The sequence below is a fragment of the Miscanthus floridulus genome, chromosome 1, assembly GCF_019320115.1.
Source record: "Miscanthus floridulus cultivar M001 chromosome 1, ASM1932011v1, whole genome shotgun sequence".
NCBI lineage: Eukaryota > Viridiplantae > Streptophyta > Magnoliopsida > Poales > Poaceae > Miscanthus > Miscanthus floridulus.
Window position 1 is genome coordinate 17,686,061 of NC_089580.1, and position 23,759 is coordinate 17,709,819.

A 23,759-nucleotide genomic window follows, 5' to 3' on the forward strand; every position below is an offset into this window, starting at 1 on the left:
TGGATTTTCACCGTTTCAACATTGTGCCATTTTCACCAGAGACCACGCAGGGCTTGAATCACGATTGAATTTTACTACATTGTTTTACTTGCCCGGCCCAGGGCTTCTACGAGAAAGAGGGAAACATTGCTTAGTTTCTGGCTTATGAGCGTTTTATTTATTTACTACTAGGAGTAACATCATAATAATGTGTAGACATTACACGGTACTTTCAGAATTACAAAGTTTGGTTTATAATTGGATTATATATCTTGATTTACCTTTCGACGATGATTGGGTGTGGCTATGGCTGTGGCGTAGGTTAAGCAGCGGCACGAGTTCAAGCATAGCGGCATAGGCATACATAGCATGTGAATTCACTCACCAAAATATAACTGTCTACGACCCAACTAATCGGCTTTTATTCTCCTATTCCCTACCATTACAATAGTTACTTTTAAACTAACAGAAGTTCGATGGAGCTAACCATGTTACATGTGACCATCACGTTTGGCTATTATACCGGCTATTTGGGTGGATGGCATATTGTTAATTTCAGATTCGGATGGCTGTTGCCTCTACCAACAGAAAAATGGAATGCAAGATGATAAGACTGACGAAATCAGGACTCCACTAGACACGTGAAAAAAAAACAATGATAGCCGCTTTTAGAGAAGTATAACAGTGATCAGCCCTTTGGCACGTTTTAAATGGTTTGTAATAAATAAAGGGAAGGCAAAGAGGGATGCATTTCGTCCATACCCATAGCGTGATGCTGTTCTGTACGCTGAAGAATCAAAATTCAGCATCAATAATCACAATACTTGCAATGCAAAAAAAGAAGAAGCTTGGATTCCCTTGCTAATGATATTTGCAAGTCGAAGAACAGACAACAGAGTGAATATGACTTCGCAAAAAAAAAGAGTGAATATGAGGCAATCAGTATAATGCGGACGGCAAGCGTCCGTGCCAATTTCTGAAAAATATATTGCCTGTTGTCCATGCGGAGTCGCAAGCAGGTACTAGTATGTAAATCGCATATGAATATACTAAATCCGTTCTAAATTATAGTTTGTTTGACTTTTTATCCAAAGTTTTACCACTTGTCTTATTCAAAAATTTAAGCTAAATATCACTTCTTTTGTTGTGGCTTGCTTTATTAACAAAAGTTCTTTAAGAATGACTAAAATGTGACTATGTTTGCATAAATTTTTGAATAAGACAAGCGGTCAAACTTGGGGTAAAAAAAAGTCAAACGAATTATAATTTGGAACGAAGGGAGTATGATACTAACTGTGATGCAAGTGCAGATTTGAACTCATGTAATCTTCGTATCATGTTTAGGCCCCATTCGTTTAGCCCTGAATCACCCTCCGGAACAATTCCAGGCTCGAATGGTTAGTTTATTTATATAAGATTTCATTACCCGGAATGAATCCTGACGCCTAAACGAACGAGCCTTAATGAGAAACCCTGTTGGAGCTTCTCATCTCATCCATAGACCTTCTCGGACCTCTTTAAAGTTTAAACGAAGCATCCAAATTGCACGACACAATGTAAGGCAAGTTGCGAGAGATACGGAGACAGGTTAGCCTCATTTTTGCACGAAAAGATTGAAGAGCACACCCAATCTGACAAACATAATTTTCAAAAAAAAAAAAAAAAAACTGACAAACCAGGAGACGAGTACTAGGCCTCAAATGAGCTCTCTTCCTGATTCTGGTGCAGTTCACGCCGAGTTGGAGGAGCAGAAAGCAAGAACCTTTCTGACCCAATTTCGGATTCCTGATTTCGTAATCGGATCCCCGTGCAACGGCCAACGCCCGAGGCGTGCACGTGAAAACGGGTCCCCGTGAAAACAAGACACACATCCCACGCAGCACAGCAGAGGAGGACCACATTGCGGCTCCAGGTCTTATAATTCAATCTGGATGCAACAAACTCGGCTCAAAGCACGTGCCTTTTACGACATTTGATTATGGTCCAAAACTGTTATGAAACAGGGAGGTGTTTTGTTTGCACAGTGATAAACTAAGCAAGATACAGTGCGGTCATATACCAACTCTATCCTATCTACAGGTAACAATCACTAAAACATGCAAGCACGGCTGCCACGAGGTATTTCTATACTGTATACTCTACCCTGAAAAGGTGCACAAAATCAAAAGCACAAATGACGGGTGTATTCCAACTGTTTAACCTCTTAATTGTATTAAAAAAACTGTTTAACCTCTTGGAGTGCTCAGAGGTCCAAACACTTCATGATTTTGTACAAACTACCTGGTTGTATTAGGCGTATTTTGCTGCAGTCCAAATCTGAGCATATATCTTAATACAAATTGTTAATTGAAGAATCTTCTTAAAAATCGATGATCAGGGGTAGTTACATGATTCCCTTAGACAATGATGCATGATATAATATGATGACAAAAATATCAGCCCAATGTATTACCCTGATACAAGTGTTTTACATGTGAGCAATGGCATTATCAGAATACATCTCAGTGACAGATCCCCCCACCCCACCCAAAAGTTTGCTGCTGGGTCCATCCCTAATCTCAATCAATTCTCCAACTGAAATCTGCCACAAATTTGATGATAGAGATCCTCCTAATCTGGATCACTGCAAAAGTACAGACTGTTCAATCCTAACATCTTCATATGGACCAAAACTAAGCTTCACATGAAATACACAATGTCCATAAACTAAGCTTTCCAGTAAATAGTATCTGTCTGCTTATCGTGAACAACCAATTGGTGTCACACATGAACCAAAATATTCTAAACAAATTTTGTTTGCCATGCCCCTTATCTCAGTAATGATAAACTTCATACTGATATAGCATTTCAGTATTCTAGGCATAGCAACATAATCACGTGATCGATATCAAATGCTCATATAGTGAAACAGAGTAGTTATGAGCAACAATGCCGCTGATCCGAGAGAACAAGTACACCTTACTGAAAGTGAAAAGTAATGCTAAAAGTATCACCATGAACTTCCTATCCCAATTCAACCAGCCACAACCAACCAACCAAAAAGTTGTAGTGGAGGAAGCGGAAGGGGAGCCGATGTCATCGTCATCCAGGAAGAGGTGTAGATGATAGAGAGAGATGAAGGGAGAATGAAGAGGGTGACAACGGACGACAAAGGACAAAACAAAGTGCTCGACTGCACGTCCTGTTTAATTTGGTTGTAACACATGCATACTGAATTACTGATAGCATATTCATGTCAAAAAAAAGGGAGAAAGAGTTCAAGCACTTAATGGAAATAATGATCTTAAAAAATCGATACTAATAGTCAGCATAATGTGAACTGCAACAAATGAGAGCATGATTGAGTCACAACAGAGATCGATTTCTGGCCATAGATCCCCTATTTATTGCCTTACAACTGGTTTTCTTGACAATTGAAGCCCATAGATCTATGAACCTGATGAGGCAACAGAGTCATACCTAGCTTTGTCGATTGCCAGCTTAGGAAGAGCCATAGGAACCTATCCGCAATCATACCCCAGGGATAATGGCCTTAAACCAAACTTGATCGATACATTCCCTGGCAAAGCAAGCAATTAACACCAAAGACAGCTCTTCTCTAACTTATTAACCGAAGAGAAGTATCCATAGACTTGACCATCATCGGACAAGAACTCGAGAAGGCACTGGTAGTAGGGTCCGCACCTAATCTGGTAGGATCGAAGGATCCCGTGGGGATCCTATTTTGTGATAGTGAAAGAACGATGGCTCCATACTCAGTACTTTGTATAGAATTTCTGAATTAACATCTTTGCAATGGAGTTCGAGGGGAAAAGAAAGGTCCTCCCGAGCCCCCCTCCAGAAAAGAAACAGAAATATCTGTAGGTACATACTCAGTACTTTTAATCTTCTGTTATCCAATAATCTAAGAAGGCATTTTAAAAGAGCTTTCCAGTAGACAATTGTGATCAAGTAATTATAGCTAGCCTTAGTGATCACTGCAGTTTCATTTGTCTGACATTTACTGGATACAAACTCCAAAAGATAACAAACCAAAAAAAAAAAAACTAGGGAAAGAGAAATATGGCAAATTTAATTAAATGCTGCCAAATTTACCTCATGGCAGTTTAGAACTTTAGATTGACTATGAATGTGTGATGTGATACAGGAAGATCTCATTCAATGCAATTGATGCAGTTTGCGGAATTAAATGTGTCCTTTGGCCAACAGTCTGCCTAATCGTCTTAGGGTGTTTACTGGAAGCCCACAGTAACGTCTCTAAACCGCCAAGACATCAGAGATTAAGACTTTTTGGCTTTATGGTTAAAGCAGGAATATCAGTGAGCATACCGGAATATCAGTGAGCATATCGAAAGTGATCATCACTCCAATAGTTTGGTTCAGCCAAGCCTTCTGAACTGCATTAACTCCGAATATTCAGCACTACAATAATCATGATTTGTACAGCAGTTTTCCAGTTTGGATATAACAAGAACATACCTTGTAATGGTTAATACAAATAACAGATATCGCACTGTTTTCGTTCGTATTTTTTTGCCAGTTCATTTGTGCTGCTATGTTTGAATAGGAGTACTTGGAAAGCAGCTATTGAAGTGCCTGAACCGTGACTTTGGGCTCTTGATGGGTTTCAACTCTAGCCTACCCCAACTTGCTTGGGACTGAAAGGCTATGCTGCTGTTGTTGTTGTTCATTTGTGCTGCTGCCTTCTCTTTTCAATCTCCTTATCAAGGAAGATCAATATTGTTTCTGTGGCATAGTTTGGCGCAATGCCTTCTGTGATCATCCTCCTCAAATATTTGTCAGCTTCCTTTAGTCTACCAGCTTTTGCATTAATATTGATCAATGTATTAAAAGTAACAACATCTGGCTTCATGCCACTTCTGATGATCTGCTCAAACAAGCAGCCTGCTTCTTCAACCTTTCCGACCTTTCCCAACTGATTGATCAAAGTGTTATACATGACAATGTCCATGTAAAGACCTTTCTTTGACAACCGATCAATAATTGTGCTAGCAACCTCTGCTTTCCCCATCTGGCCAAGACCTTGAATGATTAGATTATATGTTGCTACATCATTAGGGCAGAGCTGTCCACCCCTTTCATGAAGAATTGCCCATACCTGTTTCAAATAGCCCTTCTTGACAAAGGAGGTCATCAGTGAATTGTATGTATAACTTGTCCCTTTGTTTCCTAGATTCGTAAAGATCTCAAATAACTTGCAAGCAACACTCAACTTCCCTTTGGCTAAAAAAATTGACAAGTATGTATTGACCATGTCAGCATCAAAAGTCTTGGCACCCATACCTTGCACCCTCTGCCCTCTGTGCATTGTAAATACAGCAGAGCTGTTCAAACTGTCAGCATGTTTAGCAAGATGGTCCAAGTGTGGTGACAGTGACCAATCATCCTTGGGATCACTATTTGGGGTTTCTTCATCAGTACCAGTATGTCCCACATGGTTAACCAAACTCATCACATCATCCATATTACCATCAAAGGAAAACAGTGGTGTCCCATCTTTCTCTCTGCCGTGAGGTCCTCTCAAGGCAACCATCATGTTTGATTTCCACCGAATGGCATCCGGCAATACAGTGCCGTCCCTTATAAACTTTACTATTTGCTCTTCCAAGTCCCAACGTTTACTCTTGTTAAAACCTATTAGCAATGATGTTATTGTAACCAAATCAACACTGAAGCCTTGCTGCTCCATCTCCTTCACCAACTCTACGGCCTCTGCAACTTGGTCCCCCATCCCCTCCTTGCAGAACTCCCTCACCATGATACTATAAGCAATTCCATCCAACAGTTGCCCTTTCCTTCTTAGCTCATAAAAAAGCCGACATGCTGCTTCTGCCCTCCCATTCTTAAACAGCCCATCTATCACAATGTTGTGTGTGCTTGCTGAGCATTGGATTCCATCAGCCACCATTGTCTCAAAAAAACCGCATGCCTCGTCAAGCTTCTTTGCTTTAAACATCCCATCGAGAAGTGAATTGTACACCACCACATCACTCTTCACCCCACTGCTGCCCCACATCTCCTGAAACACACGCAGTGCATCATCCATCCGAAAACTCTTGCAGCACCCATTCATGACTGCTCGATAAGTAAAGACATCTGGCTCAATTCCAGAAGATTTCATTTCATCAAAAATCACCAAAGCATCCGGTACCCGTCCACCAACCACAAGCGCCCGGATGACTGAATTATACGTGCATATGTCTGGCGCAACAGGAGGAGTGGCGGCCTTCATTGCTGCGAAAAGCCTCAGCGACATACCCAGCTGCCTCCACTTGCCAAACGCGTGGATGCAAATGTTGTATAACCTTACATTCGAAGGGAGGCCCCTCCTCGACATTTCTTCGAACACATAGCGGAAGTCGTCGCAGAGGTTCTCCTTCGATAAGGCCAGGAGGAGGCGGTTCGTTGCCCGGACGGGTGGTGGGTGGGAGGCGATGGGAAGCAGCTTGCGGATGGCGGGGACGGCGGCGATGAGGTTCGGGGAGGCTATGAGGGAAGGGAGAGCAGCTGCGGCGAGGCGGGGGAGGAGGTCTGGCGGCGAGGCGTCCAAGAGGGAGAGCGCGGCGTCGAGGCGCGAAGCGGAGAGGAGACATGAGAGGAGGGCGGGGAGGAGGGTGGACGGGGACGCGGAGGAGAGCGCGTACGGGAGGAGCTCGTCGAGGAGTGGTGGGGAGCCGGCGGCGAGCGCGCGGAGGAGGACGGGGAAGGTGGACGCGAGTAGCGGGGAGGCGGGCGGCGTGGCGGCGAGGAAGAAGGAGAGCTTGGAGGCCGGTGGGAGCGCCGGGTGGCGGAGGATGTGGAGGTGGACGGGGAGCGGCAGCGGCGCCGCGGGCAGCAGCGCGGCGGGTAGGTGCGGCGTGGTGAGGAGGTGGCTAGCGAGGCGGGTGGCGAGGAGCGCGTCGGTGAGGCTGGACAGCGGCGTGGCGGCCGCGGTCGAGAGCCGGCGGCCGATGGGAGCGGCAGCGACCAGCCCGGGCGGCATGCTTGCCTCCTGTGAGCTGCGACGGTCGCGCTTTTTCAGGGGGTTCTCTCCGTGCACGACCGCGATTTGGCGTGGTTTTGTCCGTGCGCAGGGACGTGTTTAGGTGGGGTTCCCCATTTGGCCACTTTTTCCGGCCGCGCACCCGGCGGGCCGCGGCGGCGCGTACCGGCGAGAGCCAACAAGTCTGGGCGCGTAGCGGAAAGAGGGAGGGAGGGTCGCAGAGGCGATGGAGTAGGGCCCAATTTTTTTCCGTTATATGTGCTCTGCGTCTTCGTTCTGGCAATAGCAGGCTGGGGCCAGTGGGCTGTGATGTGTGCTTCGTCGATTGGACCCAGATTGACATGTACTATAGCCGTGGGCTTATCGTGAAGGACCGAAAAACATACAGGCTCCTTACAAAGTGAATGATCCATTGGACCCAGATTGACATGTATAGTAGTCCCAAAATGAAGCCCACAGCCTAAAAGATCTCAGAGCTACGTACATATTTAAAGATATATACCAAACAAATCTTAAATTTGACCAAATATATATCTCAAAAAATATTGTTATTTGTGATATCAGATAAGTATTATTAGACTAATCACACCATATGTTTTCATAGTAAATCTAATTTTTTCAAATGAGTAAATCCATTTGAAGATATAAATATGAATATATATATTTTTTTAAAAACTTAGTCAAAGTTAAGATTGGTTGACTCCTTGAGATATAAGATAGGGACTTATTTTAGGACGAAAGAGTACTAGGAGCAAATAAGGTCCTGATGTATATATACTCCACCTACCCATAAAATAATGTAATTCTCGCTTTATGAGGAATCAAACAATTTCTAGTTTGATAAAAAGTTATATAAGAATAATAATTTATGATACAAGATAAGTATCATTAAATTGATTATAAAATATATTTTCACAGCAAACCTAGTTAAAGACATAAATATTAATAATATACACTATAGATTTAGTTAAGTTAAGCTAATTTGATTTACATAAATCTTATAGTTGTAGTACTAGTAGTTGTATTTTCTTTTTTTGGACAAGTGGGTGCATTGTTATGTAATGCAAGGGAACACCAACATCACCCTTCTTGGTGCAGTACACCGAGGTATACGTTCAGACGTGCTTAGGGCGTCCACAGCAGAAACATTAAGTCGACATCTGGGCTGGAGGTTAGAAACAGTGTAGAAAATAGAAAAAAGTATGGAGCATATATGCGTGGACAGCAGGACTGAGAGATAGCTCTTCTAGGAATCCGTGTGAGACTAGCGAGTGCAGTTGCTAGCGAGTTGTTCTATTCCTAAGGGCAAGCCCATCGGAGGCAGTCAAATATGTTAGCCTTGCCTAAAAGTCCTGCACGTGTTCGTTTGATCGTATCAGCCATACTTATTAATTATGATACAATATTTTTCTCTTACAATAAAACAACATCAGCTAACTTATAAGCCACAAAAATGATCAAACCAACGAGATGTAGTCCATGTAGACTTGAGATGATTTAAGGTTGTCTTCTCAACGCAGGCCACAGTTGCTGGTCTCACGAGCCACTGATTCTCTGTCTGCCTGCATGCTACTTTTCCATCCTCTTGACTTTATAGTGTCGATGGCGAAAAAGTGATGGGTCGATCCCCGCCGTCGACACGCTAGCAAGCCAAGAGAAACTGCATGGAGCAGATCCCGAGCTCTCTCCGGACTTAAGAGGACACCGGATCGGATGGTCGTGGCCTAGAGCGTGCCAGTCAATTTGACCCTGCAATTAATAAGGAGACAAGATTGATCAGTAATTTAAGGTGGAACATACCGGTGTTTGTCTAGACAGTTCCAAATGTGCGGCTAAGTAGCCGATGAAAAAGGCTATCGACTAGAGAGTCGATATCCAGCATGTTCATGATGCATGATAAGCACAAACGAGCATATCGTCAATTATCATTTACTCAATTGCATAGATCTAACTTAGCCGATGATCATGAAAACATGCTAAAGATGTAAAAAGATAGGCGTGAGAGCATTCATATTAATTGAGAAACATATTAGCTTTTAACCAAGATAAAGCATGTAAATAGCCAATACATTCTCAAAAGATAGGTTATCAGCTAAAACAGTCGATTCCAATGAAAGATGACTCGTAACATGTAATCACTCAACTATTAAACGTGGATAAGTCCATACACTTATTAGATCCAATCTGCCATCTTTAACAGTGGGGATACGAGCCAGGCCGATGCAACCATGATAAAGATAACAAGTTAAACCTTCAAAGCATACGAATCTATACGCGCTTAATAGAGTCATGAAAACATACTACGATCGTGGAAGCGCAGGCGATCGGCTAAATAGCCGATGCGGATATAACATGCAGCCAGAGGCTATGTTTGACCGTAAGCAAGGCTTACTATTTAATGATTTCCGATCTATATTGCTAACAGTGGGGTCGACCGGATCGATGACAGCCATAATAACAATTGTAAGCCAGATTTCATTAACTGGCAAGCTTTACTTAGGGTTAAACACGTCCTGACCACATGCTATCTTCGATCAAGATTGGATCAAAATGGCTAAGCTAGTTGAAACCATCATCAAAACATGATGTAAACGGGGTAAAGCAACGCGACGATGATATAAAGAGATATAAAGTCGATCCACTTCAATCCTAATCGGGCAAGGGGTGATTTTGTTACAAATAGTAAGGAACTAATTATAACAAGATCCATAACTAGCAAATTTATTAAAAACATCAAGGAAACCCTACCAATCTTAATAGATTTAATCGATAACTAATCCATATCAAAATTTGTATGAGATACAAGCCGGATCGATACAACCATACAAATTTTGATAAGAATCAATGGTAACTTATATTAGTAATTGTAAGAGATACGAGCCGAACAGATGCAACCCTACACTTAACTGATGATAACTAACTTATACCGTGCTTGTAAGAGATCAGACTTAACCGAGGGCAGCCTTACAAACAAAATATAAGTCGTGATGGATACTCACAGACAAACCGGAAGTCGGACTTAACCGAGGGCAGCCCTGTTTGCCGAAGAACTCACCGAGATCTACTCTACTCGTCGTAGAGGCATCTGTGGAATGGACTGGTAATCATCATCAGAATTGTCACTGGGCTCGCTAGTGACTAACCCCTCCTACTGAGCAAGCTCCTCCTCATCTGTAGTTGCAATACCCCTGATGATATCATCCTGCTGGGCTGCAGACTCGAGCACCTCTGGACGACGGCGTGGCTGACTCGGTGCCTGTGGTGTACTGTGCCGAATCATTTGAGATAGGTTATAAGTAGGGAACTCTATCGTGGCACCACTGTACTCAGCAATCATCTCAGACGACTTTACTGACACAGCTCTGTGGATAAGAAAAGTGACCCAGTGAGCATAGGGTAGCTACCTATGACCTCTAAAGCCCTCAGCTATAGTGTCCTCCATCTCTGACAGAAGGAGATCCCAGATGTCGAAGACTGTCTGTTGCATCAGAGAGTTGATAAGCCAAAGCTAAATCCGAGTCAATCCCTCTCTGTATCCCATCCTCGGGAGTAAAGTCCTCCTCATAACTGCCTCAAGCACACGAGCAGTAGGCGTGAGATCACTGGGGTTCCTCATCGAACCCTCGCCAAAAGGCTCAGTGAAGCAGTGACGCACCAAGTCTGTAGGGGGTACCAAGCCACCATGAGGACGTTTGGGGGTGCAGTCTGTCCATAGCACACCTCATGGAGCCTGACTGGCTGCTCCTAAAGCCTAAGAATCTCCCTGGCCCTGGTGCTCGTCAATCGATAGTCTCTCCCACCGAATGCAAAGTGAATAAAGTGATGGTGCAGGTCAATAAAGGGAGAAGCATAGAAATGCCAAACCTAAGATGGAACATATAATCCAGTCCGTCCAATCAGATCTGTCAGCCCCGACAGATATGCAAGGTAGGGGCGAATGTACTCTCCAGCTGCTGCAACAATAGACTCAATGTTGCACACTCTCTGTGGTCTGAAGACTGCTCCACTGTTTAGATAGGCATTGTAGAAATCCTCCTGCAGTGGAGTGTAGAAGCCCTCTAAAGCTCTCTCATCCCTCCTCGGCGGAAACCATATATCAAAATCAATAAATCTTAGCTGCTGAACTTGTTTGGCCGTGGCAGCCCTCAAGTCAAGATGGGTCACTGGAGGCAGACCCTGTGGTCTAGGCGGTGGACGAGAACCCCTCCGCTGTGTGTCAGCCCTCGGTGTGACTGGGGCACGGGTACGACTAGAGCGGCGAGGCTATGGCTAAGGTGCCTGCTCTGTCTTCTCGGCCTACTGGCCCTCCTAAGTTGGCTCTGTCGGCTGTGCTGGTGGGGGCTGCTGCTGTGGCTCATGCTGTGACTCCCCCTGAGGCTGAGGCTCCTCAATGGCAAGACGACGTCCTGCCATCATGATAGTCCCAGGTGGACCACCATGAAGACGCTCAATACGCTCAAGTCTGGCATGCGCTTCTGGTGATAGATGATCTGCAATAACAACTCCACTGCGTGCACCTCCTCTCTCGGCACGCTCTATGGCCTCTGCAACTGCAGCTACTCTGACTGTCTCTGCATCAGGGTACTTCCGCTTCTTTGATGCAATCTTCTTCGTTGCCTTGCCTTTAGGATCTACGGGCTGGCGAGGCGGGGGCCTCCGATCCTCATCACCGGGACCACCACCGACATTCTTCGTGCGAGCCATTTGATGAATCTGAAGAGAATTAACTGTCATTGACAGGAAACAACTGCCTCTGACACTTTCAAGGCTTGGCCTCGATCCTTACTCATGAGCTTGGCCCGAGTTAACTGACAACTACCACACGATCTCAATGGCACCGACTCGCTGCACGATGGAATAGATAGGATATACAATAAATGCAAAGTATCTAATAGATGCAAAACCCTAGGAAGCAAGTAATTTAGATACGAAATTGAAACGCAGGCATGCTACCTGACGAAATGGCAAAACGGCGAGAGGAGGAACAGATCGGGGGACACTGAATCGAGGGTTAGGGTTCGCGATGCAATGCGGCTCAAGCAGTAACTTGGCGGTTCTAGGGCACAGGCTTGCTCGGCGGTGCTGGTGAGTTGCGACGGCAGTGGGCTGCGCTGGCGCTTGGGCAGTGGACCTAGCACGACAGCGTGGCACTGGTGACACGGGGCAGTGGTGTGCGGCTGCGCTGAGCAGTGGCGACGTGCGGTGGCACGCGGTCCCGGCTGTGGTGGTGCTAGGAGGTGCGGTGGCGCACGAGAACGGAGGCACAGGAAGCTGAGGTGGCGTGGGAGCTCTGCTGGCGATGCGGGCAGCGCGCGAGGATGATGGTGGCGAGCACTGGAGGCGGCGGCTCGGTGCACGGGCATGGGAGGCGGTGATGATGGTAGCTAAGGGCTGGATTAGATTAGGTCAACACACCAGCGATGATTAAATAAGGTGGCCCCTGAGTCAGAGAAGGAAACGAGAAAAGAGATCTGATGCCGTACGTTTTCTACTGACCGGACGCTCTGGTGGTAGCGACCGGACGCTACCACCCAGCGTCCGGTCGATTCTAGAGAGGTCCAATTCCTCTAGAATCACGACCGGACGCGTCCGGTGGACACCGACCGGACGCAGCCAGAGTCCGGTCACCTAGCCTTGACGCCTTCATCATCGATCGGACGCTGAAGCACCTTCTGACCGGATGCTGGGAAAACACTGTTTCAGCGTCCGGTCACTCCTTCGGCAGTAGGTTCACCTCCTGTGAACTGACTGGACATTGGACACCAGAGTCTGGTGCAGCGTCTGGTCACTCCTTCTTCAGCAAATCTTCAAAGTCCTTCGCGCTACCTGTTCCCAATCAAGTCCCAACTCCAATAAGATCCAAATAAACACCAATTGGGACTGATGTGAGTGACCTCTCTTAAACCCTCAAGTTTTTCAAAATATTTTACCTTAGGCTATAATTCTTTTTAAGAAAATAGGCAATAAGAGGGCGATTTAAGATAAACGACAAAACAACATTCATGCATATACAATACTTGAATGTAAATCTAGTTGCTTGTCAAGTTTGATCCAAGGTTAAGCTTCTTCACATGCTTTTCGATGGTTATCTTAACCATGTTAGACAAGCCCTATATGCATTATAAAGCATTAAATATGTTGTATATTACAATGCAATGCAAGGGACAACACAAGCTCAATTTTTAGTGAAGTTGCTAAAATCAAGCACATTGAGTTCATTCCGCAATCTACAAAATGTTACCTCATCTAGCGGTTTAGTGAAAATATCTGCCAATTGATCATTGGTCCTTACACCTTCTAGTGATATATCATTTTTAGCAACATGATCTCTAAGAAAGTAATGGCGGATATCTATATGCTTAGTGCGAGAGTGTTGAACCGGATTATTTGTAAGTTTTACCGCACTTTTATTATCGCACAAAAGAGGTACTTTATCTAGAACTACACCATAGTCTAGCAAAGTTTGTTTCATGTAAAGTATTTGTGCGCAACAAGCACCCATGGCAATGTATTCCGCTTCGGCGGTGGACAATACCACACTATTTTATTTCTTGGAGGACCAAGACACAAGTGATCTACCAAGCAAATGGCACCCTCCGGATGTGCTTTTTCTATCAACTTTGCATCCGGCATAATCTGAATCGGAATAGTCAATTAATTTAAATCTAGCTCCTTTAGGATACCAAAGGCCAATGCTTGGTGTGTGCTTAAGATACCTAAGAATTCTTTTTACGGCAATTAAATGAGTTTCCTTAGGATTAGCTTGAAATCTAGCACACATACACACACTAAACATGATGTCAGGCCTAGATGCGGTCAAATATAACAAGCTACCAATCATAGAGCGGTAGAGAGTTTGATCAACCGGGTTACCTCCCTCATCTAGGTCGAGATGTCCATTGGTTGGTATTGGAGTCTTGATTGGCTTACATTCATCCATCTTGAATCTCTTGAGAAGATCATTAGTGTATTTCTCTTGAGAGATGAAAATCCCTTCTCTCATTTGCTTGACTTAAAAACCAAGAAAGAATGTAAGCTCTCTAATCATTGACATCTCGAACTCCTTCGACATCAATTCACCAAATTCTTTGCATGAATCTTCATTTGATGATCCAAAGATGATATCATCAACATATACTTGACAAATGAAGATATGCCCATCAAGCTTCTTGGTGAAGAGTGTGGTGTCGACCTTCCCAATGATGAAGCCCTTCTCAATGAGAAAGTCATGAAGGCGCTCATACCAAGCTCTTAGGGCTTGCTTAAGTCTATATAATGCCTTGGACAACCTATAAACATGATTAGGATATCTAGGGTCTTCAAACCTAGGAGGTTGATCAACATAGACTAGTTCATTAATAAAGCCATTTAAAAATGCATTTTTCACATCCATTTGATAAAGTTTTATTTCATGATGTGATGCATAAGCAACGAGGATACGGATGGCTTATAATCTTGCAACCGGGGCAAAGGTCTCTCCAAAATCCAAACCTTCAACTTGAGAGAACCCCTTTGCAACTAGTCTTGCCTTGTTCCTCACAACAACACCTTGACCATCTTGCTTGTTTTGGAACACCCACTTTGTTCCAATGACTCTTGCACCTTTTGGCCGCTCTTCGAGAGTCCAAACTTCATTGTGAGTGAAGTTGTTCAACTCTTCATGCATGGCATTTATCCAATCCGGATGTTGAAGAGCTTCTTCTACCTTAGTAGGCTCAAAGCAAGAGACAAGAGAGTGATGAGCAATAAATGAAGTAAGTTTTTGAGATCGAATCATTACACCCTTTGATGGACTCCCTATGATAAGATTTTGTGGATGATCTTGAAGTAGGGGTGTATTTCTTCTATTGACCACTTGAGGAGGAGGTTGTGGAGCATCAACATCTTGTGTTTGTACCACCATTTGTTCATGGGAGACATGAGTATCTTCATTTTCTACTCTCCCATCTTTTTCATCATCTTGTGGCACACTTGATAAAGAGGATGGATCAATCACTTGTACATCATCATCATCATCTTTAGGCTTGATTTCTCCAACCGGAATGTTTTTCATAGCCTCCCTCAATGGTTCATCACCTACATCATCAAGATTCTCATGTGCTCCTTGGGAGCCGTTAGATTCATCAAATTCCATATCATATGTTTCTTCAACCAAGCCGGTGGCATGATTGAATACTCTATATGCTTTGGACTTTGATGAGTAACCAACAAGAAAACCAATATCACAACGTCTTTGGAACTTCCCTAGGTGTTACCGCTTCTTGTAGATGTAGCATTTGCAACCAAACACCCTAAAGAAGGAGACGTCCAGTTTCTTCCCATTGAGCAACTCATAAGGTGTCTTGCCAAAGAACTTTTGAAGGAATAGGCGGTTTGATGTATAGCATGCGGTGTTGATTGCTTCCGCCCATAGAGCTTCGGAGGTGTTGTACTCATCAAGCATTGTTCTTGCAAGAGTGATCAATGTCTGGTTTTTCCTCTCAACTACACCATTTTCTTGAGGAGTATATGTTGTGGAGACTTCATGTTTGATTCCAACTTTATCACAATAAGCTTCTATATTTGTGTTGTCAAACTCTTTCCCATTATCGCTTCTTATCTTCTTGAGCTTCACTTCAAATTCATTTTGTGCTCTCTTGGCAAACTTCTTGAAGCAAGATGCAACTTCGGGTTTGTCATGAAGGAAGAATACCCATGTATACCTTGAATAATCATCAACAATCACAAGACAATATAGATTTCCTCCCAAACTATTATATGTTGTTGGTCCAAATAAATCCATGTGAAGGAGTTCTAGCACTCTTGCGGTTGACATGAAAGCTTTTGTTGGATGGGTATTTGCAGCTTGCTTGCCGGCTTGATATGCACTACAAAGCTTGTCCTTCTCAAATTTCACATCCTTCAACCCTCTCACCAAATCATTCTTCATAAGCTTCTTGAGTGAGCTCATCCCAACATGAGCAAGTCTTCTATGCTATAGCCACCCAAGTGTTGTTTTGGTGAATAGGCATGTCTTCAAGTTTGCATCTTCGGAGGTGAAGTCCACTAGATATAGGTTGTTGTATCTAAATCCTTTGAATATCACATGATCATCATCCTTCTTGGATACAACAACCTCCTTCTCGGTAAACAAGCATTGGAAGCCAAGATCACATAATTGTCCAACGGATAGCAAGTTGAAACTCAATGAAGCAACATATAGCACATTGGAGATGGAATGATCATTTGATATTGCTACTTTGCCCAATCCTTTGACCTTGCCCTTTGAGTTATCTCCAAATGTAATTCTTTCTTGCCCATATACTTCTTCATCTAGTGAGGTGAACATACGAGGATCACCGGTCATCTGTTGTGTGCAACCACTATCAATAACCCAATGACTTCCACCGGTCTTGTAGTTCACCTATACACAAGAGATCAAGCTTTAGGAACCTAAACTTATTGAGGGCCCTTCACCTTCTCAACAAGTGACTTAGCAACCCAAATTTTCTTAGGCCTATTCTTATTTGGAGGACCTAAGAACATCACTTTTATTTTCCCACTAGAGTCCTTTCTAAGCATGTAGTGAGCATTGAAGGCAAATGGTCTAGCATGCTTGGGCAAGGGTTGTGGTAGTGGAGTTTGGCACTCTTGAGCAAAGTGGCCTTCTTGTCCACACTCAAAATATCTCTTTGGCTTTGGCTTTGGCTTTGATTGTTGTTGTTGAACTTGAGCCTTCTTCTCTTTGTTTGCCATGTACCCAATACCACTTCTATCCATCTTCATGACGGTATTCATTAGAAGCTCACTTTGAAGATACTTGCCTCTAGTGAACTTGCTCAATCCAATCTTAAGATGCTCTTTCTCCAACTTGAGCTTCTTGTTTTCTTCCTTGAGAGCATCGTTGTTCTTTTCTTCCTTGAGCTTCTTGTTCTCATCTTTGAGCTTCTCATTCTCAAGGATCAAACCATCATCATAAATAATAGTTTCTAGCACAATAGGTTTGGTGGTTTTGAGTTCTTCAAGATCTTTCTTGAGCTTTGCATTATCATTCTTGAGCTTGACAAACTTATCATAGTCATTGGCTTCAACCACTTGCTTCCCCTTGCTACTAGAACTTTGCTCAATGCTCTCATCAATAAGATCATCACATGATGTAGCTATATCAATCTTAACAACATCATTAGTGGCATCATGTGGCTCATTGGGTAAAAATTCTTGAGCAATAACAAAGGTATTATGATTAACCTTAAGAGTAGTGTATTCATCTTTTAGCTTGTTATGGCTAGTGATGAGCTTTTTGTGCACCCACTCAAGTTTATCATGTTTATCTTTGAGCTCTTTCTTAGAAGATTTGAGCTCCTTGAGTTTGGATAACATAGCATCATTTGTCTCTCTAAGCTCAACACTAGCCTTTTCGGCTATCTCACATTTAGCTAAAAGAGAATCATTCTTAATCTCAAGCTTTTCATTTTTAGCTCTAGTCTTTATAATAATCTTAGTGTATTTCTTTAGTAATTTAGCAAGATCATCATTAGTAGGTGACTCATATTCATCATCGCTATCACTATCACTATCATCATTATGAGCATGATCATCATCATGTGATACCTTGCGTTCACCCTTGACCATAAGGCATAGGTGTGTAGAGGATGATGACGGTGAAGGCGGTGAAGATGATAAGTCAATAGTAATGATGGCCACCTTCTCATTGTCACTTTTATCATCGGATAATCCACTAGATGAATCAATGTCCGTGAGCCAATCACTGACGATGTAAGCCTTTCCACTCTTCTTCTTCTTGTGGAAGTCCTTCTTCTTGCCATCTCTTTTCTTGTATGGCTTGTTCTTTTTCTTCTCATCTTCATCTTCATTGCTTGAGTCATCTTTCTTGCCTTGTTCTTATTCTTGAACTTGTCTTTCTTGGGCTTTGTGCATTGATGAGCTAGATGGCCAAGTTTGCCACAATTGTAGCAATCCATCTCGAAGATTAGCTTTCTTCTTGAGCTTGTGAAGAACTTCTTCTTCTTGCCATCGAACTTGATGCAACTCTTGTTGAGCTTCTTTAGCATCTTGGCGGTTTTCTTCACCATGAGAGCAAGGCTTTCATCATCAACTTCATCATCACTTGAGTTCTCATACTCAAGCCTTGCTTTGCCTTTCTCTTGGCTAGCCTTGAATGCTAAATCTTTTTCTTTCTTCTTTGTAGAGGATGAGCCATCTTGAGGTGTGATGTGCATATATATCTTATGAGCATTGATCTTCCCTAAGATTTGTGTCGGTGTAGTGGTGGAAAGATCATCTTGGTGTAGCACGGTCACAATATACCCATATTTGTCAATGGGGAGGACACTCAAGATCTTTCTTACAACATCGGATGGTTGTATTTGAGTGAGCCCAAGTCCATTGACTTCCTCTACAAGAACATTCAAACGTGAATACATTTCATTAGCACTTTCTCTAGGAAGCATTTCAAAAGAGTTAAACTTTTTCATGACAAGATGATAGCGTTCCTCACGCTCACTCTTAGTTCCCTCATGGAGCGCACAAACGTCCGACCATAGTGCATGGGCGTCTTTGTGGTTCCTCACACGATTGAACACATCTTTGCAAAGGCCTCTAAAGATGGTGTTTCGAACCTTTGCATTCCACTTCTCGTAATTTACCTCATCGCCTTGTAGGTTAGTAGCATCCCGAGGTTTTGGGAAGCCTTGTGAGGCGGCTCTAAGTATACCAACATCTAGAGCCTCTAGATATGTCTCCATACAAATTTTCCAATAAGCAAAGTCATCTTTCTTAAAGATAGGAGGAGGTCCATCCCTGTGAGACATCTTGCTCTAGGCGGTTAAGCCTAAATACGTGAGCACGAGACTCTGATACCAATTGAAAGGATCAAGATGCCCAAGAGGGGGGGGGGGGTGAATTGGGATAATTCTAAATTTCTTCGCAATAATTAAATCATATGGTTAGCCCAATTAACCTCTTGTGCCTAGAATGTGTTCCTAATTGGTCTATCGTACAAAAGACTTGCAACCTAAGTTCCAATCCTACTCTAGCATGGCAATTCTAAGAATGTAAAGACATGAATTGAATTACACAAAGTAAATGCTCAAAGTAAATGCTCAAAGTAAATAGAGAGGAAGGAACGCGGCGATGTTTTGCCGAGGTATCGGAGAGTCACCACTCCCCACTAGTCCTCGTTGGAGCACCCGCGCAAGGGTGTAGCTCCCCCTTGATCCGCGCAAGGATCAAGTGCTTTCTACGGGTTGATTCTTTGACACTCCGTCGCGGTGAATCACCCACAACCACTCACAACGTGAGTTGGGTCACCCACAAGCTCCGTCGGGTGATCACCAAACTCGCAATCACCACCAAGCCGTCTAGGTGATGGCGATCACCAAGAGTAACAAGCACGAACTCTCACTTGACCACAACAAGCCTAATGAGAAGGTGGATGCACATTTTGCTACTCTTGATCTTCACTAATGAGGTCTCTCTTTTGGATTCTCAAATCTCAATCACCTCACTAGGACCTTATTCTTCTTGGCACTCTCTAAGGTATTTCTCAGCTGTTGGAATGAGCAAAAGTACCCCCACACATGAGTGGAGGTGGTATTTATAACATGGGCTGAAAAACGAACCGTTATGTGCCTCTGCGGGGTGACCGGACGCTCCGGTCATGTTGACCGGACGCACCGGTCAGTACACCCCGAACTCCAGGGTTTACAGTATGATCGAACGCTGCCAGCGTCCGGTCACGATTTACCCTCTCTGGAACCTTACTGGAAACGACCGGACGCTGGCTCTCAGCGTCCGATCACTTGACCTTCCAGCATCCGGTCACACCGAACGATTTTACCTCAGTCAAATAAACTGACCGGACTCTGCGCTAGCATCCGGTCACACCGAAGCCAGCGTCCGGTCAGTATTTGACCCTCCATTCACTTCCAACTCTCGATCATACGTGAATGAAGTTTGCTCCATTGGATCTTAGGCAAATGTAGGAGCTACCTAGCTCTAGTTTTAACAAGTGTGCACCACACCTAACTCACTAGACTCACCTAGGTCAAACTACCCGTCCATACCCCCTTAATAGTACGGTCAAAGGAAAAACAAAGTCCTAAACTACTCTAAGTGTCTCTTCAACACCAATTGACACTTAGAACTAGTTCATCCTTAACCTCGTCGTTCATCATTTGAAAACCAAAACGATTTCCATCGTAGGGGCATGACCACCTTGATTGTCCAATCGATCTCCATTACTATGACCTAACTTAATTGCTTCTGCAAAACACAAGTTAGTCATAGTAATCTTGTATTGTCATTAATCACCGAAATCCTATTAGAGACCTAGATGTTTTCAGGCAAGACGCCAACCTGTCGCGTTGGGCACGCCCTTAGAAACCGTCAGGGATGCCCTTATTGTCTCTTTTCAGAGCAGCAATTTAGTTCGGACCGGCCAATTACGTTGATAGGAGGCTGACGCTGCGTACTTTCTTCTTCCACATGGGAAATGGCCCCAAGAAAGGGTAGGTTTGTTCGAAATCTGACGAGCAAGGCTGCGAACGTGGAATTATATATTATTATACACGGCTTTTTTTTTGTTATATCAACCAAACTCCACCAAAGAACACCAGCCCGCAAAAGTGGAGGGGGCGAAGAACACACAACCGAATACCTGGAAATGTGCAGTTGTGCTTTGTGCATGTGAAAGATGAGATGATGATTCTCCTTATCCTCGATGGATCGGCCGGTTCATCTTTCGCCGTGCATGCCCATCCGTGAGATAGGATTTAGTTATTCTGTGATCGTAATCTCTATCCATCACGGTCCGCCTGAACTGCAGTTGGTAGGTCTGGGTCTGACCGAGGAACACGTATACCTGCTTGCTCGCATCAACTAGCTAGTGTCGCTTTTTTAAAATTTTCCAGCGACGGGGCGGATCGGAAGTGGCCGGCCTTGCAGTGTCCACTTCTCTCCTCCGTACGTTCATGCATGGGCACAGGAGAACGAGTGCTGCTACGTGCTGTGCTACTCCTACAGAACTACAATACCGAGCACGTGCGGCATGCCGTGCCCGTGCGCGGTCGGCGGTTGGTACTGGCTAGTGGTGTGGTCGAGCGGCGATTGCCCAAAGCAGCTCAAGGGCCCGGCGCCGGCCGGCGGCTCGCGGGGCGCCGCCTTGCCCAGCGTGCATGTGCGGCGTACGGCCTCCGTCAGGGAAGGACGATCTCTGGTAGGGAAAAGGGCTTCAGTGACACCACGTGCCGCGTGTTCATGTTGGTGGTATCACGTTTCGATTTCACTTCTCGGCTCGTCTCGGCGCCGCGCCGCGCCGCCGCCGTGTGTCACTCATGCTGTGTCGCGCTGGACCTGGACGGACGCTGCCCGATCCCGGCCTCTTTCGGCAGCCTGCCTGATACTAGTGATATGATTCTTCTTAATAATAGAACGAAGTTCCGGCCTCTACACTCCAATCTGAAGATATTTGTGATACGGTAGCATAGCAGAACCGCCGGCCGGCAAATCCTGCATGTGCACGAGATCAATGCTGCCTGCACTGCGACTGCAAGTGCGTGTAGGCGAACTCAGAGACTGACACAGCCACACAGTCATCGTCGATAGCTGCAGTACTCCTATCATGGTAACCTGTGGACCCACTCTGAAGATAGCTGCAGGACGGTGAATGGGTCAGCGGATAGCCTGCCAGCACAGACGTTTTGTTTGTTTGTCTGCGTGCAATGCATGAGCTACACCTGTACCTGAAGCGGCACCGGTGGACGGACGGTGGTGAAATGTGCACAATCAGTCAATCACGGCTGCAAGTGGCATGTGGTAACATTGCACAAAAAACATTGCAGACATGCACTTCTCCAAAGTTAGGTCGATCGGTCCTAAAGGAGTTAGGGCGTGTTTAGTTCCGAAATTTTTTGGCTTTTGGCTACTGTAGCACTTTCGTTTGTATTTGGCAAAAATTGTCCAATTATGAACTATTTAGGCTTAAAAGATTCGTCTCACGATTTCTCGACTAACTGTGTAATTAGTTTTTTTTCGTCTACATTTAGTACTCCATGCATGTGCCGCAAGATTCGATGTGACGGTTACTATGCAAAAATTTTTGGCTTTTGGGTGGAACTAAACGGGGCCTTAGGTTCTTTGCTCAGATAGGGTGCAATCATGCGTGCTTTCCCCCGAAATACACACCACAAAATACCTGGAAAGATTAAAGAACGGTGGGTGCGAAAAGACAAAGGCCGGCCAGGTGATAAAGCTGATGCTCGAGGTTCCATCCCCTTATCTCCGACTCGACCGGTCCATATTCGCCGTGCACGCCCACCAGGGTACTGTTTAGTTTCACTTCATTTTGTAAAATTTTTCAAGATTTTTCGTCACATCGAATATTTGAACGTATGTATGAAGCATTAAATATAAATAAAAAATAAAACTAATTACACAGTTTAGACGAAATTCACGAGACGAATCTTTTAAGCTTAATTAGACTATGATCGGACACTAATTGTCAAATAACAACGAAGTGCTACAGTACCATTTCCAAAAAAAATTCGCCAACTAAACCAGGCCCAGGGCTCAACGTACGGGGTACGGTCACCAACGCCTCATTCCGTGACCAGTCGTGATGACGACGCACGATCTCGATCACGGCGCACCTCACTTGCAGTACGCCACTATGGACGCATCAACTTCATCGATCTCATCTTCGTTTCTTCTCCGTGCAAGCGTGTGCTGCATGTCCTCTAGTCAAGATACGCGGAGAAACTGGCGTGCGCTGCGCCGCGGTTCCTTTTCCTCCTCTGCGGAGTGTGGTCCGAGTTCCTCAGCGACACGGCACCAGCCATAGCTGCCTCGATCGATGCTCGGGGGCGCGAGAGTTTGGCGGCCTTTGGCCAAGGGTGGGGGACGCATCATGCTGCATGCGGATCGGATGCGGTTGGATCGGAGATCGAATTTAAGTGCCCTTTGTCTTGTCTTGCTGCTCGGTACTCTATGATTATTGTTTGTGAATAAACAAAAGTCAAATGACCGAACGTCACCACCGGAACAGGTGTAGTGACCGAACGTCACTACCGGCACAGGTGTAGTTGAAGCTTGAAACGTCGTTAGGCTTGGTCATTAGAGAGCTTACAGATACAAATATTAAGATAGAGATAGAGATATACAGATAGATAGGAAAGGGGTAGATACAGATATTAAGATATAGACAAACAGATCGATCAATCATAGGAAACCATATGGCTAGAAGGCAGATAGATAGATAGATAGATAGATAAGTAGTAGAGAAGATAGAGATCCAAATAATAAAAATAGAGATATCAACCAATTATTACTCTCAGTCTAGAATAAACAATACAATTAAATAAAGAGTTTTGCTCTGGTGGTCTTTGGAAGGACTATCGGAGCAAAACTCTTTCGTCGAGGCAAATCTACTCAGACGATCTGTGACTGAATTTGCCGTGTAGAAATAACTCCATGCTATTCTGGCCGATGAAACACGTAAAACAGCATTAGCGACCTGAATGATAGCACGGCAAACAGAACCAAGCACCATGTATGTCAAAAGACACCCACTTCCACTTCTTTACCAAAGCACTCCAAAATTCACTAGTGACAGCGCATGCATGCAGCTGAAACGTTTGCAGTCGAGGATGGACAACCGTACCACGGAGCCTTCCAGAATTGAGTTCTAGAGCCCTGGTCAACGGAACGCACTTCCCAAGCCCACACCACCACACCAACCACTCTCGGGCGCTCCCTTCCCTTCCCTTCACTGCCCCGCCCC

General features: G+C 44.4%; 1 protein-coding gene across 4 annotated transcripts; it reads right to left on the reverse strand.

Moving 5' to 3' along the window:
* Positions 1 to 2,373: 2,373 nt before the first annotated feature.
* Positions 2,374 to 7,179, reverse strand: LOC136474724 (pentatricopeptide repeat-containing protein At4g01570-like). 4 transcript variants are annotated; one of them, XM_066472288.1, is made up of 4 exons: positions 4,459 to 7,179; positions 4,309 to 4,376; positions 3,439 to 3,538; positions 2,374 to 2,602 (listed from the first exon to the last, which is right to left on the reverse strand). In XM_066472288.1, exon 1 carries the CDS (start codon positions 6,980 to 6,982, stop codon positions 4,667 to 4,669), a length of 2,316 nt encoding a protein of 771 aa, XP_066328385.1. In that variant the 5' UTR covers positions 6,983 to 7,179; the 3' UTR covers positions 2,374 to 2,602; positions 3,439 to 3,538; positions 4,309 to 4,376; positions 4,459 to 4,666. The 4 variants fall into 4 exon arrangements, with proteins under 4 accessions (XP_066328385.1, XP_066328400.1, XP_066328396.1 ...); XM_066472303.1 differs by lacking the exon at positions 3,439 to 3,538; XM_066472299.1 differs by having other exon boundaries at positions 2,374 to 3,837.
* Positions 7,180 to 23,759: the final 16,580 nt, after the last annotated feature.